We start from the raw sequence: 19,524 nt of genomic DNA on the forward strand, positions 1-19,524 counted from the left end.
AAATGTTGAGAACGCAATGTCTCACAAGTCTGGTGTTTTTCTCTCTCAGACTTAGCACTATGATCGTGTTCCTCCAAATTCATTGCCAGTACTGGAAATTTATAATATACGTAACGTAAACTGATGAATTTCCTATGGTTACCATGGAAACAATTTCTCTCTAGTTAAAGAGATAAACATACTTCCGAGACTTGTCTTCTTTCTCTAATTTTGACATTTGGCACAAATTGTTAATAGATAATAAGCGCAATCTATCTTTCGTACTTTTTATGTTTATGGTCTTTGGAAAAATGGAAATTTTGAATTCGATCGTTGTCGATAAAGATGAATAGAGCGCAGCCATTTTTTTGCGATATCAATCGTATACCTAAGAATTATATGAAATAATGACACACGATACGATGTATTATTCTCTCCGACACATTATGACAAATCTGTCGAGTAAATGGATACACATACAATAAGTAGTTTTTTTTTATACAAAAAGTACATGTGTATAATCTGGCATTATTTATCGGCATTACGTATTCTTTTTCTTTATTTATTCGAAAATGTCAGAAATGTACGTGCATACACGCGCATTGTATACATACGTACGCACAGATTAGATGGAAAAAGAGATTATAAACAGGTAAGAAAAGTGTGAAACATCAAGGAGAGAGAGAAAAAAATGACGAAAAGAAGCAAGGCGTGTGTGTGTGTGCGCGCGTGCGTGCAACATTGTGTAGCGTTTGAAGGCGGGAAGCGGGAGAGGATAATGCTTTGGCGCAGAATCCACGTGATATACCTGCGGCGGCATTCTTCGTCCTGTATAGTGGGGTATTAAGCCGGATGCACATTCGTCGTGGACCATGCTCGCTGTATTCATTTCCAAGAAAATCATCTTTTACCTTGAAACGAATTTTACGGCAGATTTTGTCGACGAGTGCGAGAATCCGCGCACGATCCGACAGCATCCCCTCCCCCTTCTCTCTCTCTCTCTCTCTTTATTTATGGATAATCTTTATCTTTTCGTTCGTCTCGCACCTTTCTCTCCCCTTTTTCAAAATCCTTCAAATCATTATTATCTGTTACAGGCTGTATTCTTAACTGTTACAGATCGTTTGTAAATCCATTTGAAAGAAACTTATGCTAGTCTTGTATACTCGATGGCGAGATTTCAAGTGACAAAGGTATGTCGCGCCTGTCATGCTGTCACAGCCCACCCTTGCGCTGTCACGGCTCACGGCTCACGGCGTTGCTTTTATCGCCGATGGGCATCGCGGAGACGGGCGAGACCGACATGTTTGCGCTCTCTCTCTCTCTCTCTCTCTCGCTCTCCTCTCCTAGGCCATCCATTTATCCCATACGACATATATACAAAAGTCCACCATCTTCACTCGGGATATCTCTAATCGCAAAATAAAAAAAAAAAAAAAGTACAATTTCGATCGGTAGACGCGACTTTCAATTTCTCACTAGCGATTATTCACGTCGTCGTTGTACGGAGCGCTAGGTTTAAATAAGAAAGAAATGGCGATCGCTTCGGAGTATCATCAGTCGCTATTGTAAGACCGTACGATGGAATTCTGACGGTGCATTTTACGTTTTCATACATCACAAATATGGCCCTTGCGGCCGAGGAGAAAGAGAGACGCGCAGCGCGAGCGAGACGAACGCATAATGGGAGGAAGGAACGAGATACCGCAAATAGGAAGAAAAGAAAGAAAGGAGAGCCTGGATGGACTTGAAAGAATGGTGCCGCGTTTGGTCGCGCGTAGACTATTCATAATCGAGAATGACAAATCTAATGGATCGTCGGCCGTGGCGACTCGTCGCTCGTCGCGCGAGTCCGTTCGAGGAGATGATTGGTGGCTAGTGGTGGTTGGCGATGTGGAGGAAGGTAGAGGGAAAAGGGAAAAAAATAAAAACTTTATTCAAAGCAACGGATGTGACGCTTCATCGGATTCGGCCGCTCCGAGTCCTTTTCTCGGTCGTGCCCAACAATAACATACATCTTCCTCTTGGCGAGCTGCGAAAGAGACCTGACACGAATCGAGTCAAACTCGTCTACGACAAAGATGTCTCGACGCGCCGTCGTTCGCACAATACTCATTGTCGTGACGTGACGTGACGCGACGTTGTGGAATGTGGGGTGTTTTAGTACGTATTTTCATTGGCGCTATTTACGCGTATTACACGCCAGCCGCCCGATTCCGATCGAAAGTGGAAAAGAGTTGAAAACCATTACCGTAAATGTTTACGCAAATTCTTATCCGTTAACCAGCGCTTTTTTCAATTATATTTCCAATTGTGTAAGCATCTATCTTATATATACATATAGTATGTTATATACATGTACATGCTTGCTTTTATAAAATTCAAAAATTTTAAAACATGTTATATATTCTATCGTATAACAATTACATACGATAGAATATTACAACTTTGATGTTACATTATCTAGTAATTTAGTTTGGTGCAAATCTTTGCAAATTTAAAGACGCGATACAAGTTTGCGTTCGAATTTACACGTTATAATTAAATTTCATTAAATAATTGAAACCTGAAATGTACAATGAGAAAGAGAGAGAAGGCAATCTTTTCTTTCCTTCTCTGGTAACATAATTGTCAATTTTTTTTTAAACATATAAATTATTTATATATATATATATATATTATATCGCTATGAGAAGAATAAGCGAGCGATAGCGTATCGCGCGATTATCAACTACGATAAAAGCGCAATCTTTTTTCCTCACAATTATGTTTGGTTTGCTTAAACAATGATCCTTTACGTTCCGAGATTAAAGATAATGGAACATAAAATCGGCAACGAGCAAACGATGAGATAATACGATGCTAAAAATGCTACGAAACGCGCGCTTTTCGAACACGAATGCGAGTTGACGATGCATCGCATCGCATCGTATCGTCGCGTTAAATTAAACCTAAGGTCACCTCGACCTCAGACAGCGATATATCGAGGGCATATATCTTATAGATTTGTATTATAAGAGAGGAAACGCATTCGATGCGGACATTACAAACTCGCATTTAGCATCGCGCGCACGCGATCGAGCTTCATCGCTGAAATGTATCAATCTCAACGATCTCTCTCGTTGCGATCGAGAAGAAAAAAAAGAACTCGTCGTGCCCATTTTCTTGAAGAATTTCGCTATCTATTAAAATTTTCATGTCAATTATTCCGATTTATCAATTTCATCAAAGGAGGCGAAACACGCGCATAAATTTCATTATTAGTGTTCAATATCTAGATCGAGTCTAGCCGCGTGCCTAGTCGCTACATATCTTATTTCACGCAACCGACAAGAACCTGGCTCTTGGTTATACTTGGAAAAGTATACGGCCGATTCGACGTCAGTATTCTCCCGCGGAACAAATCGCCCTATATTTCACAATTGAAATATTTTCATATTGTCCCGATGTGTATCGCGATGTTATATCGTTTCTATTTCTCCATAAATATTTTTCCCTCATTCGATTCAACGTTTTTATAACGATAACGAGAATGCGTGGTGATATTAACATTAATTGTAGCCACATAGATGTCTGATGGCAAGCATGTGCAGTGAGGAATACGTGTTATATATTTTCTTTCTCGCGTATATACGTATATAAACAGACTATAATAATATTACACTATAAATACATCTTGACGGCGAGACCGTGTATGCAGGCGCCGGCGTCGACATCGACGCCGACCTGGCCGTGTACATTACCAAAAAAATTTTCATTCTGATATAAACAATTTATTCGAAATATAATTTATATAATAAGGCTTTATATATATATATATATATATATATACGTACCATACATGTATGTATATACATACATACTTACATACATACATACGCATACATAGACACAACATAGGCGCGTTAAGCCAAACAAGCAGCTGTGCAAATGTTATGAGATGCTGAACGCTTGCTAATGTGAATAAATCTAGTCATAAATGCAGCATCTCCTTATATTTCATTTATCGAGAAATATATTCTTTGCGTACACACGCATATAATATATATAAATAATAAGTAGGAAGATTTTGCACGCGCGCGTATGTGTGTATATTGTGTTGAGTAAAAAAGTAGAGTTAAGTAGAGTTTAGTTGTAAGGTTGAGCTAGGAGGAACTATTAATTATTAGCATAAATTAATATTAGATAGAATTGATACGGGTATACGGATGTGTGATGAAAGTTTCTTCGAATCAACGATGACAATGATTAATGACATCAAATCAATAACACCAAATCGATTATCAAATATTATATTTTGACATATTAGATTATCAACAGGTAATTATAATATAACATAATAATAATTTACCATCGGCTGTGACGGCTAATCATCTTGTATCCCAATTTCTAGTTTTAAAAAATTTGGAAAACATTTTTCAACAAAATTTTGCACATTGAGACTTTGCAGCATAATAATCTCCGTTTGTGATATAGAACAATGTGGTAATAAAAACATTTTCCTTAATTAAGATTTAAACCCTATGATAAAGCCTATCAAAAATTCAATCGGTTTGGTCATTATTGAGGTTCGATAATCTAAAAAATACTCTCAATTAGCCGACTCGCGTATTCTTATTCTTAGTATTAATATAGATACGCGGGGTGTCTTGCTCTTGTTGCGCATAAACTTGGCGCGAGATTACACATCGTGTCTCTTGATATACCCAAGACATTACATCTGTCCTATACGTATTCACTCCCTTTCCCTGCTCCCTTATCATTCTCATCTCTGTCCCTTTCTTTTCTCTTTCTTTTTCTCTCCTCCTCCTCCTCCTCCTTTATCATCCTTGCCGTGTCGTGTCGCTTCTATTGCTTCTATCACACTCTCGTCTTCGTCCTTTCTCGCAAATCGACTTTTCTGTGCATGCGTGACTAGCTTTCTTAAACCGAATGGATTTGTAACTGATTCGATTAAACAATTATTTTGTCTCCTTTTTTTTCTTTCTCTCCTTATTAATCGATTAATCGAACGCACACGCAAACAATTTCCGATTCTTTTTTCGATAAAAAAAATCGATAGAAAACAAATACAACCTCGCATACCAAGTCGCATTACGATGTAGTCTTTGTTATTCACATCGTGACAAAATTTACGATAAAATTTGGCAAAAATTATTCCGCAACGCACTACATCAGGCGTAGCCTGATCAACAATATAATACATATAATACATTTGTCTTGATTCGGCCGAGTTAAAAATTTAATAATATTTACAAAGAGAGAGAGAGAGAGAGAGAGAGAGAGAGTAAATTCCTATGGCGTGATGCGCCAACACCTCTCGTTTTATTCGACGCAAAGCAAAAGGTTGGGCAAGGCGAGACGATATATATAAAGATGAGTTGTGGAAGAATGCAGAGGGGACGAGGGAAAGGAGAGACAAATAGAAGATATATTCTTCCCGCTCCCCCCTTTATTACTCCAGATTCCAGATTTTAGATTCCAGATTGAACGTAACAGAGATCTCTGCGCGCCGCATATTCTCGTATTGCATTATTACTCGAAGCTGCATCATTATCTCTACGCGTGAGGTACGTCGTATCACTCCTGTGCAGAGTCATGCGACGTGGCGCCAACATTCCCATCGTTTAACTACTTGCGTGCGCCTACTATAAAACGTCCAGATATCAACGCGGGCGTTTTTACTTTCCTTCGCAGGCGCATGTACGGACGAACGCACGCATATATGCGTATCATATATATGTACATATATATGCGCGTACAGATGTACGCGTGCGAGCTGTATATACATGATGTGTCATTTATCTGCACGCGGAGAAATTATGTGTATATTTAATGCGATCTAAAGATAGAAATACCATTTGTCGCTATTCGAATAAAAATATTTATAAAAATATTAAAGAATTGCAGTTTTAATGATAAAATGCACACAAAAATGCCGCGTAAAATCGCTCGTTATATTATATTATACTATTGAAAACTCGATGCTTATGTACATATACATGTCCAGTCTTTTCGTAACGGCAATTATTCTATCAATATATGTAATGTGATATCACTGAAATAAACAATCTTTAAATTTGAATATATCGAAAAAGCGTTTTCAATCTAATACAGAGAAATCAATTGCAGAGTTTACAAAGTTTATTGCGCGATAGTGCCGCTTTTTCGTGTGTGGCGGATTTATAAAGGTATTTCTCTCTCTTTTTCTAAATGCGTCATGTGTGTGTGTGTGTGTGTGTGTGTGTGTGTGAACAATATAGAAGCGGAAATGAATTATATAAATGATGCATGATGGTTGAAAGGCGCGAGACAATTGCATCATGTCTGCAGATATAGGTCATAAGGATTTGATTTACATATATGTGTCAAAGACTGCATTGATTGACAACGAGCATATCTATCAAACTGATGAACGGCAAGATTGTGCTTTGCCGATTACCATGTGTGTATCTTACCGAGTGAAAGACACAATGATCGACCGTTGTATCGAGCAAACCATATGTAACCGGCGTGTAATACCTGTATAAAATTTTCAATCTTTCCTCCAATAAAATATTTTTCAACTTCTCATATGAATTATAATTTTGTAAAATTTAATGTAAAATTTAAATATAAATTTTTTTCATTTTTTTTTTTTTTTATGAAGCTCGTATCTTTTTATTTTATGTACTTTTAACTTCTTAACAACATCAAACACATGAATACATTAAATTCCTGCTTTCTTTTTGAAAAAAAATTACTAAATTTTCTAGCAAATAAATGTATGCTAAGAGAGATTCTGTTAATTAAAGTCAACGTTTAATTGACATAATTGAATATATTTATAATAGATTAAACTACAATCAATTTTGAAAGAAAAAAAGAAATCTTGATATAAAATAAACAATGTAATCCCTGCCATATCTTCTGGTGAATAGGTATGTGCTTAAAAGCTTTCAGTAACAAATTTTAGCAATTGCTTTCAATTAGAGTACCATCATTTCAATGGCATGTGCCTGCGCGTTAAAGATGTGAAAATGATCGAATAAAGGATCACCGATCGCATTACAAAAACATTCGGCGTCATTCCCTTGAAACATATTCTTATCCTTCGTTATGAAACGAACACGCAAATCTCCGACAAGAATTTATAGATTCAAATAAAAATTAAAAAGATTATTCGTTGGCAAATAACATATAGACTACGTAAAGCACAATTACAATATATTTCACAAATTGTTTAAACATTCATACATAATTATATGAATTTTCGCATATGACGAAAAGGCGATTCAATGAAATTAGAAGAGAAAGATTATCTCGTAAAAACAATGTACCTCAAAGATTGGAAAAACGTTAGGACATAGAAGAACGACCGCGAATCAACATCGTCATCTTTGGCGTGTATAACGCCAAAAGTCCAAAGTATATACTGGATTCCAGTAGTTGCGAGGCCTGAATCTCTTGGCTGGCAACTCCAACCTTTCTAAATTAATTCGAGTCTCTGAATTTTTCCGTCCCATTCACTGCACATTTTCGGAATGTGTCGAGGATATATTCTAATTTATCTTATCGAGGTGCAATAAATAAATGTAACATCTCTATAGTGAGATATACATAGTTGGAATAACTATAAGTTTGACGAGACGGGCAGATGGGAAAAGGAAGAGGATGCAATCAACACCTACCGCACTCAACTAGTGAAATAACCATCGGTATAGCTTCTGTTTTCCCAAGTTTTCTATCGCCGAGAACTTAAAAAAAAACTTTTTTTTAATTAAAAAAAATTAAATTTTTTTTTTATATAATTAGGAAATATAGAGTTAGTCATTGCACCGTTTGCTGCAATCACTTTCTGCGTTTTCGTATCAGCCGTCCTGGGCCGAGATGAGAGCGATTTTTGTAAATGTAGTGTGGACAGAGCAACATTCTCTCTTGTCTACTGATCACATTTTATCGTATTTATATAATGTAATGTACAATATGCAGCTACATTATGATAATCGGTATGTCCAACGCTGATTCAAAACTGATAACACTGTGGGTACTTTATTCCTGTTTTTCACGTTTTTTAATTTTCTTATCGAAGATATCATTTAAATTATTCATTAATTAATGTGTATCGCATGTTTCAGAGTTAGGTACTTTAATATAATTACTTCCAAGTTTTCCACATTCTCGTGGCATCTCTGTGTAAAAAGTTGTGTAACTATAATGCTAATATAATAATAATAATAATAATAATAATAATAATAATAATAATAATAATAATAAGATTTGCGCAAGGCAATAGTCCGGTGTGGCCATTCGATCATGTGCCTGCGGCCCCGCTTGCCCACTCCTCTCCCCCCAAAAAACTTGCTCCGACACAGACGATTCTCAGTAATAAACCTTCTATATCCACCATTCAAGATCAAATAGATCTTGTAGTTTGTATTTTGTTTGTTTCTTATAATATTACTCATTCATTGCAAAGAGCCATGGGGGGGACAGGTGTGCAGCTGTTTTTGCATGATGTTAATATAGCAACTGAATGTTGACAGAATAATTTCCCAATTAGCGGTTGGCATTTTTCAGTTGATTGGAAAGCCAATCGAGACCTTCGTAAAGTCCATCTCCGCTTGTGGCACACGTTGCTTGGATATACCAATTACGATTACGCAGAGAATGTAATCCCAACTTGTCGGTAATTTCTGCTGCGTTCATTGCGTTTGGCAAATCCTGAAATTTTATTCCATTAATATCGTTTGTCACTCAAATTTTTCGTAACGCTCAGTGAATTTATTACTGACTTGCTTGTTAGCAAATATGAGAAGTACCGCATCTCTCAGTTCATCTTCCGCAAGCATTCTCATTAACTCTTCGCGTGCTTCGCCAATACGCTCCCTATCATTACTATCAACGACGAATATCAAACCCTATAATAAATATAACGTTGAAAGACATGGTGTTAAAATAAAATTGATACAATCAAAATATTCAGACACGATACAAAATAACTATCTAATAAAAATAAACAAAAGAAAGGAATAATGTCTTCTAGTTTGATAAATATATTATATATATATTATATTGTATATTAGAATCTAACACGGTTTTGTTTACAAAATAATAAACATGTGCACACATACTTGTGTATTCTGAAAATAATGTCGCCAGAGCGGTCTTATTTTATCTTGGCCGCCTACATCCCATACGGTGAAACTTATATTCTTATACTCGACTGTTTCTACATTGAAACCTAAAAAATACATTTACATGCATGATATTCTGCCATCTAAACTATGTCATTGTTTGATAATCGACAAAAGATGCAAAAATGCCAACAAATGTACTCACCTATAGTGGGAATTGTAGTAACAATTTCCCCTAATTTTAATTTGTACAGTATTGTGGTTTTACCTGCTGCATCAAGACCCACCATCAAAATCCTCATTTCTTTTTTGCCAAAGAGGCCTTTGAATAATGTTGCAAACATATTCCCCATGGTTGGTACTGGTTATGTCAGAGGATCTAAAAAATAATACAATTAAAAAATGCAATGTATACTATTTTTATGAAATATACAATCATCTTTTTCTTACAAACATATTACAGTTTTATGTACAATGAAAAATTACATCTTTCGTTACTTTTTACTATAGTCCTCTTTAAACTTTGACAATGTATATATGCGTATATGTGGATTTATATAAGTAAGATTGAGCGATATAAAATTTGACACATGTATATAATTGTTGCGAGAAAGATGCGTATATGCAATTTTCTAATTATAGGAATAAATTTTGTTTTGCGAAACGAGAAATTCATATATTGGATAATATTATTTAGTTTGCGCATACTGCGCCAATAACGTGAGATAAAGAGAGAGAGAGAGAGAGATTTATATATATATATATATATATATATATATATATATATATATGTATGTATGTAAATGCCCTCTAATAATATAATCGCGATTGTGAAAGTCACAAAATCAAGTCGTACATGTCAGTCTTTTTTCTTTCGCTTCTTTTTTCATCTTTTTCCTCTCCCACGCGCATAAGAAAGCCGAAGAAAGAGATGACGAAATTTAATGGAAAAAAAAAATGTGGAATAAGAGAGCACACGTGGGCAAGCGACAAAGATCCGCGGCGGATCTACGCGACGAGGCGACAGAACGACATGCGTCTCTCGAAAAGCATATGTACATAATACGAGTCTCCGATCGCGACATACGTATCCTTTCAACGTACACACGCGTATAATAATCGCCGCGTCTTGGCGTCTCGCAAAAGCCTCGCAAACTAACCTGATCGCGTTAAAAAAGCCGAGACGAAACGATCGAATTAATTACACGATACAGCCGGAATCGTGCGTTCGACTCCCGATTGTGGAGATGGAGGAACAAAAAGAAAAAAAAAAAAAAGAAAAAAAAAATTAGAAAAAAGGCCATGCACGCACGAGATGCTCACGCTGCCCGTTATCGATTCTCATTTTAATATATCGCTATGATTATCGGACTAGCATACCCTCGGGGATCACTATAGACTTCTTTGCTGACGATCTATGGAGTTTTTTAAAGAGTGTTCGTACTATTTAAAAGGCCAGTGGAGCGTGATACTGCGAGCGAGGCGGAAGATATTGTGCGGTTTGCGAAGCCACTGCGTACACCCGGTTGTCTGTCACCTTCGACCTACTCCCCAGCGAATCGTCAAGGGTTCCCCGCTCAAAGATCCATTACCCAGAGACTTGCTCTTAGTATCGAGTTGTCTGGTAATGCCACGTTGCACATATACGCCACTTGCGTTACTTACGTTTCAGTAAAAAAGATTATTTTCACGAGAAACGATAAAACATAAAACCAACACTCTCTCGAAAAGTACCGTATGTCAAAATGGCGGACGTGGAAAGGATTCATGCCTCATGCCACGTATAGGGTCACCGAGTCGTCGCGATTGGCCCGATGAGTCACGTGACGATGGAAATTAATATTGGTACGTGAGTACCCTGATAGATGGCGACTTTAAATCGACGACGAAAATTTCGAAATGTCGTAAAGTATGTGTATGCGGGCCGCGGGCCAACGGGAGAGACCGCTTACGATATGTATCGATACCTATGTGTCATATACACATATATGCCCGTATGCATGTATAGATGCACGCAAGAGCAAATGTATAATAATTAGCTCACTCTACATTTAATTCCATATTTTTATATACATAGAGTAGTTTTTAAAATCTAGATACCTAATATAAAGCTTAGTCATATAATTGTGATCGAAATTAGATTGACAAACAAAAATATAAAGAGGCAAATGTATATTTTTGACTGACCAACATTTTTTTAATGTTTAATATATGTAGAGAGACACGTGTTATTGTAAATGTAAAAGGATGAGATATGAAAAAAAGGTCAGATCGCGATACACTACTGCACGTGTATCAACGGGTAAAAATGAGAAGAGAAAATTATTATAGTATATGTTTAATAAATTGTACACAAGCTTCTCATTAAAGAGAGACATAATCCATATATCTTGTGTTTCATACCTCGTGCTCTCATATTTCTCACTCGAATAATCATGAGTGATATAGATATCTAGACTCTAAACAAGTCATGTTTTTTTTACAATGTTCATATAGGAATTAAAATAATATATGGTATCGGCTGCTATCGCTGTTGGTGTTTAACCAAACGCCATGTAATAATAGAGAATTCACATCCGATGTATTTTAGAATATGCCATTAGTAGTATGTAATTTTGTAATTTATACATTTTCTGTTGTGAGCATCTCATTCGACCACATGTGTATGATGGACTGTATGTAATATGTAGCGCCATTCATAGCGACCAAAGTTTTGCCACTAGTTTTTCTAACCAATCAAAAATCAATCTCTCTCTCTCTCTCTCTCTCTCTCTCTCTTATATTGAATTTGACCAATTGACAAATGTGGACAACCGGTTGCTGTTTTTTTTTCTATTGGATATTAAATAGTTGAATTGGAGCAATGTGAATTTTACGTGTATACATAATGCAAGTAGATGGCCGCTTGCATCAGTTGCATGTTGCATCATGGGATGGGCCGAACAATGCGCAATGCCAAAAACCTTTGTTTTTATTTTTTATGCAAAAATATTTTTTATGCAAAAATATTTTTTATGCATCGATTAAGTGTATTTTTATCAAAATCTAACATAATTAGAATGGTTATTAAACATTTATCGATTCATTCAGAGAACAATATACAATACTCTGTTTTGGTGCGTAATACGAATATATACTCTACGTTAGTTTCAACTTTCAACAAAAACATGTATACTAAGTATTCTAATAACGGTAATATTATTATTACATTTGTTATACAAACTTTGTCGCATGTATATATTTATTTTGACTAATATTACGAAAAAACTTTTCAAGTTAAAGAAATTCTCTATGTAGAAATATATCATTATACGAATATATGTTATATTTCTTATGTACGATAAAATCCAATCGGATTATAATTGCAGATTACAGTAAGAGAAAAAAAAAAAAAAAGTTTTAATCCCGTAAAATGAATTATTTATCTCTTTAAATATTGTGCAGTGAGGGGTGATATTTGATTATCCATGAAATTCGTATATTACTATACATGTGACGGTGCGCATAAAAACAGTAATGTAAAAAAGCTATATGTTTATTAAATATTTCCAACATGTGATATATAACATTTTAAGTTAGACATGTGACGATATATCATTACACATTTATACGACATATAAAATTAATAAGGTTAATAATCAGATTAAATTGCAAAACTATGTGTTTTTCTTATTTTTGATATTGTTCCATTGCTAGATAGGTTTTAGGTTAGTTTCGAAGCATTAGTTTTACTTTTTGACAACCTGAAATTCTTGCAATAATTATATAAAAATATTAAATTTAAAAAAAGCGTTATTCTTCTTCTTCTTCTTATTATTATTATTATTATTATGATAGTAGACTTACAGATGCACTATGTAATATTGTTGTCTTTTTCACATGGAATCGAAAAAACTTGTGTCTTGCATTCGGCGTGACATATAACGGGGCAATCTCTGCATCTTAGTATCGTTTTTCCAAATCTGATTCTGACATGAAATGGAAGGAAGATTATATAGTTTCATATTATATCTTTGTTACATGTCAAGTTATTTTATTTTTATATATTACCTTTTACTGCACAAAGTACATATTTCTGGCTTAATGACTATACTCTTTGATACAAAACTATGATTCGCAATTGCTTCTGTATTCAACGGTTTGGGATCGATATTCTCTTTGTCGGATATAACTTTAATTTTGAAAGACGCAGTGTGCGTATCATCATTTGTCTTAACTCTTGTAATTGTTACTCCATCGTGTGAGTTAAATTTTGCAACTTTATCTAATGTGCTGCATTGTCCATTTGCGGTATAATCATCGCCAAGTATGTACTCTCTGCACTTTTTCTTTTTTTCAATCTCTATAATAACATCGGTATCCAAATCATCTTCTGACTTTGACAAACAATTCAAGTCGCTTAGTATTGAACCAGTCGAATCCATTTCTGCTATTGTGGTCAGTCTACAAATTATTAAATTTTAATGTAAATTGGATATTATATTAAATAGATGTATTTAGATGTCTGTACTTACTGTCCATCGGACTGTTTGTCTTGAATATGTAGATTATTACACATTTTGAATTCAAACATAGGTTTGGTAAGAGATTGTAGTTTCTCCTTTATTTCTTCATCCAAATTTACTTCTTTATCATGGAATAATACTTTTCTAGTTGCATTAATTTGACTTTCCTTTTGAACAGATTTAGATATACAAATATTAAATGTTAGAATGTTAAAATTTTTATATTAATTTACTTACCAGTAAACTTTTATAGTGCTCAATTACTCGACGTTTACGTTTTTCGTCCTCCAAGTTTCTTCTAGCGTGACATAATTTCTGATTAAGATTTACGATATCTTGATAAGCCTTGTCTAAATCTAGACAAAGTTGTTGATATTCTTGCAAAGGTAGACATTTCATTTGTTGCACATTAGTAGAAACTGCATTAGTAGAATATATACATTATTTATGCATATCATTACTACTATAATATTACATTTTATATAAAACATAAAGAACAACATAAATACATCAACAATTTTTATTTATTTTATAGATTTAGTTACACACGTTTTTTTCGGATGACGTAAAATAAGTGTATTTTTAATTTATACGATATTATTCAAAATTTATATATATAGAACAAATATATAACAAAGAAACGATTTATATACCTTCATCCATTAGCTCATTATTGCTCACCAAAGATGACATTATGTAGTTTGGTAAATATTGTCACAGACAATTGTCCTTTCTTTTTTTCATTAGCAATACTAATCTTGTAGCTATTTGGGGAATGAGAATTTGAATAGATATTTTTATTTGTATATTTTTAAGTGTTAAAGTTTCTATCTGTTATAAAATTAGAAAGAGAGAGAGAGAGAGAGAGAGTGTGTGTGTGTGTGTGTGTATCTTTCAGAGCCATTCGAATCTTACAATCTTGACAAATAGTTAAATAAGAAATTTCTAGTTAATTCTATCTATTTCCATAAAATATATCTATCTATATCTATTTTCATAAAAAAGTTCTCAACAAGATCTTTTTCTCCCCCTTTTCTCTATCCTTCTTTAGTTCTCTCTTACTCTCATATTTTCTCTCTTCCCTTTCACTGTTTTGTTTTTCAGAACTTCACAGATGTTGAGTGAAGATCAGTGCTGATTAAATCCAAGGATACATTATACTTTTATTAAATAATAATATTAAACTTTTATGCCAAATTACGTATTTTTAAAAAGCTCTGTAAATATAATTTGTTAAACATATACACGGAAAAAGAGGATATATATATATATAATATACACGCACACACACATAATATGTTACCACACTCGTATAATTTCGGAGAAACGCCGTTTAAAAATAAAACTGACATACATGACGAATTGATAGCAGATTTAGGAAAAGTTATCACTAACGATGGATATTTACAAAAGTGTGAAATTCAGGTATCTCAGAATAATATTTGTGTAACTTTTTTCTTGCTATCTTTATATAAAATAAAACGTTTTTTCTATGATAAAAAAAATTATAGGAAAAGGTCAATGCTCTCTGCAAATGGATGCGTACAACACCTAGAAAAAGTATTTATAGATTAAATCATTTTTCCAATCATTATACAGACAATCTGCAGAAACTATATGAAGCCTTGAAACAGGTATGATAACGTGATAATTGAAATAATTTTATAATTTTAACAGCGATTACTGTTATTTGATATATGTTATTTTATACTTTTATAGTTGATATTATTATTTAAGCTATCCTACATTTATTTACACAAGAGATCTTTAAATATATTAGGCTGATAAACCAGATCCATTTATTCATTTTTTACCGGATCTTCCAAATGGAATAGTAGCTGTTGAAAATTGGGATTTATCGGTATCTCTTGATTTAAAGAGATATCCAAGGGAAATTATTGTCGATGCTATATGTGGTGCAGCTGTACTAAGAGGATCTCATGTTTATGCTCCAGGCATTGTTGGTATGCCAAATGGTAATCTTTGTGATACATAAAATTCTCCCTGTTAATTATATATCCATAAAAATCCCGATTAAATTCACTATAGGTTTAATCATCAATTGTAAAGTCAGTGTATTTGCTGACGTTACCGGTCATTGTAAAAAAGGTTTAATTAAGCCATATCCAGATAGCAAGAAGATCTACTTGGGTAATGGCATTCTTCGACAAACTAGGAAAGAGTTATTTAGTAAAGCTGCAAAAAATCCATGGTAAGAAACAATTACTTATATCAAAGAAAGAGGGGGAGAAGAAGCTTACTTTTTATTATATCATAATTGGAAATTTCTTTCTTCCAAATTGTACAAATGGCCTTTTGCTTATTTTTGCCATATATGGGTTGGTTGTTTCATTACTACAAGATCCTTTGTATATATATATATAGTACCAAATGATGCTGTAAACTATCTTTCAGTGGTATCGCAATAATTATGACTGATGTAACCTCACGAGTTCCACAATTGAATATAGATAATGAATCTCTGAGACCACATGTACTGTTACAAAATTTACCATCTATTCTATGTAGCTTAGTTTTAAATCCGCAACCAGGTGAGATAATTTTGGACATGTGCGCGGCACCTGGTAACAAAACTACGCATATTTCGTTTCTTATGAAAGGACAGGTAAATACTTGAAGAAAAAGAAAAGTTTATTTTACCGATAATAACAATGTAGGCAACTGTTTTTTCTAGCTATCTTTTTCTTTCTCCATCATTTCTTTTTTCCTTTTTTTTTATACTCAGGTTGGAACTTGAGTACATGCTTTTATTTCTCGAAATGATAAAGAAGAGAAAGAAAAAATGAATATAGAAAGTACATAAAGATAATGAATATATTCCTTGTACTCTTTTATATATCATCTCTAATAATATATTTTCTAGGGTAAGATAATAGCATTAGAGAAAAATGCAGGTAAAGTGAAACGGTTTAAGGAAAAGTATAATGATGAAAACATTAAAATATTTTGTTACGATGCTACTAAGGCTGTCGTCGAACAAGACAATAGTTTCGTCGATACCGATGGACCTCCATTCATACAGGATCACTTTGATCGTATTCTCTTAGACACTCCATGCAGCGCATTAGGTCAAAGACCACAATTATATAATACAATTACATTGGCGCAGCTTCGTTCTTACATTCCCTTGCAACGAAGTCTCTTTTCTGTCGTAAGTCAACAAATTAAACAAATTAATTGTCATGCAAATGCACATCCATAAATATATATATATATATATATATATATTTGGTTCTAATAAATGTAAATATACATAGGCCGTTCGTCTTTTGAAAGAGAATGGAACATTAGTGTATAGTACATGCACTGTTACAATAGCAGAGAATGAAGGAATCATTGCTTGGGCATTGAAAAAATTTCCAGAGTTAAAATTAGACTCTGTTATAGATCGGTTAAAAACAGATAGATATGGTAGTCAAGGATACACCATAGACGGTCTAACAAATGAGAATGCGAGAAAAGTATGTAGATTTGGTACTGAAAGTACTGATTCTGTTGGATTTTTTATTGCATGCTTCAATAAATGTTCCAGAAAATGATTAAGCATTGCAACTTTACACTATGTTGTGTGTGTGTGTGTGTGTGTATATTTAAAATTAATTTATTAGAAAATAGACTCTTGATTGAAAGACAGACCTAATATGTTCATATAACATATGCTTCAATCTGGAAATGAAATTGTTATCTTTATCGTTATATAGTTCTATAGTTCCTATAGATCTCTTTATGATAACAATTTATTTAAAGAAGGAAAGAGTATGTGTGTGTGTGTGTGTGTGTGTGTGTGTGTGTGCGTGCGTGTGTGTATATATATATATATATATATATATATATATATATATATATATATATATATATATACATACATATATCTTTTGTGTGTCTGTGTGTATTTATATATGCGCAAATAAAAGACATGTATATGTACCTCTTATACTCTACTGTTACTTGTTTATACGACACCATCTCCAATGACTTCCGTTGTTATCACAGAACAATTGTCACAAATTACATACAATGTCTCTATCTAAATTTACAGTAAATAAAAAGAAAGGAAAAAGAGAGAAGAGAGTTATTTAATAGAAAAAGACATAAAAATTTACTGTCATTATAATTTACATGCATTCCTTGAGTATTAGGGAAGAAATAGATGTATAGATATATATGCTCTTGCGGCTTAAGCGTAAAATATGCGGGCCACATAGCAAAAGATGATAGAATCAGCATATTGTCCTTTGTCACATCCTGAAATGAGAGACATGTTTGTTCAGTATTATTTATGATTGCTATTTACCTGAACACATATTTTTACCTCGATATGCATCGAGCACCAATCGATTTCGCTCATAATGAAAAATCTTCCTTCGCCTCCGATATTTTTAACCATCAGAGATAAAATGACTTGTTGATCTACAAGACATTCTCGGCAATCAAAGCTTTTTAATTTCTTGCAATATAATATATTCTCTCCAGCATTGCTACTTGTATCGATAAGCTGTGAATTTATTTTCTTTAAGAAAAAAAGATATGTGGAAATATTATTAAAAATAGAAAACGGAGTTTTGTACTTTCTCGCAAGAATTTGTTTGTGGAATTCCCGCAATCCACTTCTCATCTTTTATCATGGCTTTTACTTGCAGTTGTTTTCGCGGATATGGAAAGTACGGAATAGTAGTCACTGTGATAGCAATAGTAAAAGAGATATAAAGAAAATCTTTCCTTTTTTCTTTTGCATATATGACTACATTATTTTTATTTCGCGCACTCTTTACTCTAGACTCGACTTGGGCACTCAGTTTTATACATCGTTTACAAATAGGCAATTCTTATAAATCTATTGAATAAGTTTATATGCAATTATAAATTCACTTACTTCGCAATATCGGTGAATCTCGATATCCGCGCAATTTAATAATTACCGAACGTCCTTGTTGTACATTTATTATTAACATTTCTTCGGGCTCATCTAAAATATCACAACGAAAGAGAATAATCAATTTTACGTGCATTCCTGGGAAAATACCGCCCGTTTGTCTTTTGCATTCAATTATGACAGTGAATCGTGAATACATAGGCCTTGTTGCTAATTGAAACCTGGCCAAAGATGTACTCACATTTTGTAATACGACAACTTTCTGTAATAAAGAATGACAGTATTATTTGAAAATTGTTTTACATTATCTATCTAACGTACCTACCCGGTATAATTTATTCGATTCATAATTATGAAATTCCACAGAATTAGGGACTGCAATTAAAATTGTCTTTTGTAATTCTGTTTTTGAAATACGTTTTTTTGGTTGGCTAACCGATGAGGCAATTGATTCGATTTTTCTGAGAATGACAGAGAACATGAAGAATACACATATTTCTGGTGACCGTATTATTTTTAATTAAATACACGTCGCAATTATGTGTTGACAGTATATTCTAATAGAGTTACGTGCATATATTAAAATATATGATGAGAGAAGTAACATATAACTGAAAGAAATAGATACCTGGCACGAAATTTTGTCATGAAGATTACGAATACTCCTGATAATAGGATCTTTTTAAAAATAAAATTTAAGAAATGTATGGATTGTCTTATAAAAAAATTAGAATTTTACATTTATTATAAATTTAAAACATTGATTAAAAAGCGATATTTTTCTATACACCCACACACACACACACACATATATATATATATATATATATATATATATATATATATTTAAATAAGATTATAGGACAAATTTGTAAACAAAGTACAAATTTGCGAGAAACATTTATGACATATCGCAAATCATAACGTGCTGTGAAAAATGCGAAAATAAAACATCGTCGACACACACACACACACACACATATATATATGTATATATATATATATATATATATATATATATGTGTACGTG

At 33.5% G+C, this 19,524-nt stretch overlaps 4 protein-coding genes across 14 annotated transcripts; 1 reads left to right on the plus strand and 3 right to left on the minus strand.

Moving 5' to 3' along the window:
* Positions 1 to 7,168: 7,168 nt before the first annotated feature.
* Positions 7,169 to 10,884, minus strand: LOC126851315 (ADP-ribosylation factor 1). 3 transcript variants are annotated; one of them, XM_050595140.1, is made up of 5 exons: positions 10,761 to 10,884; positions 9,301 to 9,474; positions 9,093 to 9,202; positions 8,754 to 8,879; positions 7,169 to 8,682 (listed from the first exon to the last, which is right to left on the minus strand). In XM_050595140.1, the coding sequence occupies exons 2-5, from the start codon at positions 9,446 to 9,448 to the stop codon at positions 8,518 to 8,520; spliced, it is 549 nt and encodes a 182-aa protein (XP_050451097.1). In that variant the 5' UTR covers positions 9,449 to 9,474; positions 10,761 to 10,884; the 3' UTR covers positions 7,169 to 8,517. The 3 variants fall into 3 exon arrangements, with proteins under 3 accessions (XP_050451097.1, XP_050451096.1, XP_050451095.1); XM_050595139.1 differs by having other exon boundaries at positions 10,540 to 10,860; XM_050595138.1 differs by having other exon boundaries at positions 10,476 to 10,860.
* A 1,087-nt stretch (positions 10,885 to 11,971) lies between these two features.
* LOC126851311 (tRNA (cytosine(72)-C(5))-methyltransferase NSUN6) lies at positions 11,972 to 17,548 on the plus strand. Of its 5 annotated transcripts, none has more exons than XM_050595126.1 (8): positions 11,972 to 12,287; positions 14,705 to 15,025; positions 15,112 to 15,234; positions 15,381 to 15,576; positions 15,650 to 15,812; positions 16,016 to 16,226; positions 16,485 to 16,772; positions 16,879 to 17,548. In XM_050595126.1, exons 2-8 carry the CDS (start codon positions 14,897 to 14,899, stop codon positions 17,158 to 17,160), a joined length of 1,392 nt encoding a protein of 463 aa, XP_050451083.1. In that variant the 5' UTR covers positions 11,972 to 12,287; positions 14,705 to 14,896; the 3' UTR covers positions 17,161 to 17,548. The 5 variants fall into 5 exon arrangements, with proteins under 5 accessions (XP_050451083.1, XP_050451086.1, XP_050451085.1 ...); XM_050595129.1 differs by having other exon boundaries at positions 11,972 to 12,237; XM_050595128.1 differs by having other exon boundaries at positions 11,972 to 12,211.
* Positions 12,696 to 14,394, minus strand: LOC126851312 (rac GTPase-activating protein 1-like). 3 transcript variants are annotated; one of them, XM_050595132.1, is made up of 6 exons: positions 14,254 to 14,394; positions 13,838 to 14,019; positions 13,610 to 13,767; positions 13,146 to 13,538; positions 12,942 to 13,063; positions 12,696 to 12,838 (listed from the first exon to the last, which is right to left on the minus strand). In XM_050595132.1, exons 1-5 carry the CDS (start codon positions 14,291 to 14,293, stop codon positions 12,949 to 12,951), a joined length of 888 nt encoding a protein of 295 aa, XP_050451089.1. In that variant the 5' UTR covers positions 14,294 to 14,394; the 3' UTR covers positions 12,696 to 12,838; positions 12,942 to 12,948. The 3 variants fall into 3 exon arrangements, with proteins under 3 accessions (XP_050451089.1, XP_050451090.1, XP_050451088.1); XM_050595133.1 differs by having other exon boundaries at positions 12,706 to 12,846; XM_050595131.1 differs by having other exon boundaries at positions 12,722 to 13,063.
* Positions 17,549 to 17,915: 367 nt separating the features above from the next.
* Positions 17,916 to 19,501, minus strand: LOC126851314 (uncharacterized). 3 transcript variants are annotated; one of them, XM_050595136.1, is made up of 3 exons: positions 18,820 to 19,501; positions 18,495 to 18,756; positions 17,916 to 18,116 (listed from the first exon to the last, which is right to left on the minus strand). In XM_050595136.1, exons 1-3 carry the CDS (start codon positions 18,973 to 18,975, stop codon positions 18,100 to 18,102), a joined length of 435 nt encoding a protein of 144 aa, XP_050451093.1. In that variant the 5' UTR covers positions 18,976 to 19,501; the 3' UTR covers positions 17,916 to 18,099. The 3 variants fall into 3 exon arrangements, with proteins under 3 accessions (XP_050451093.1, XP_050451092.1, XP_050451091.1); XM_050595135.1 differs by having other exon boundaries at positions 17,916 to 18,131; XM_050595134.1 differs by having other exon boundaries at positions 17,916 to 18,299.
* Between the last annotated feature and the right edge of the window lie 23 nt (positions 19,502 to 19,524).

This window comes from Cataglyphis hispanica, chromosome 8, assembly GCF_021464435.1.
Source record: "Cataglyphis hispanica isolate Lineage 1 chromosome 8, ULB_Chis1_1.0, whole genome shotgun sequence".
NCBI classification, from domain to species: domain Eukaryota; kingdom Metazoa; phylum Arthropoda; class Insecta; order Hymenoptera; family Formicidae; genus Cataglyphis; species Cataglyphis hispanica.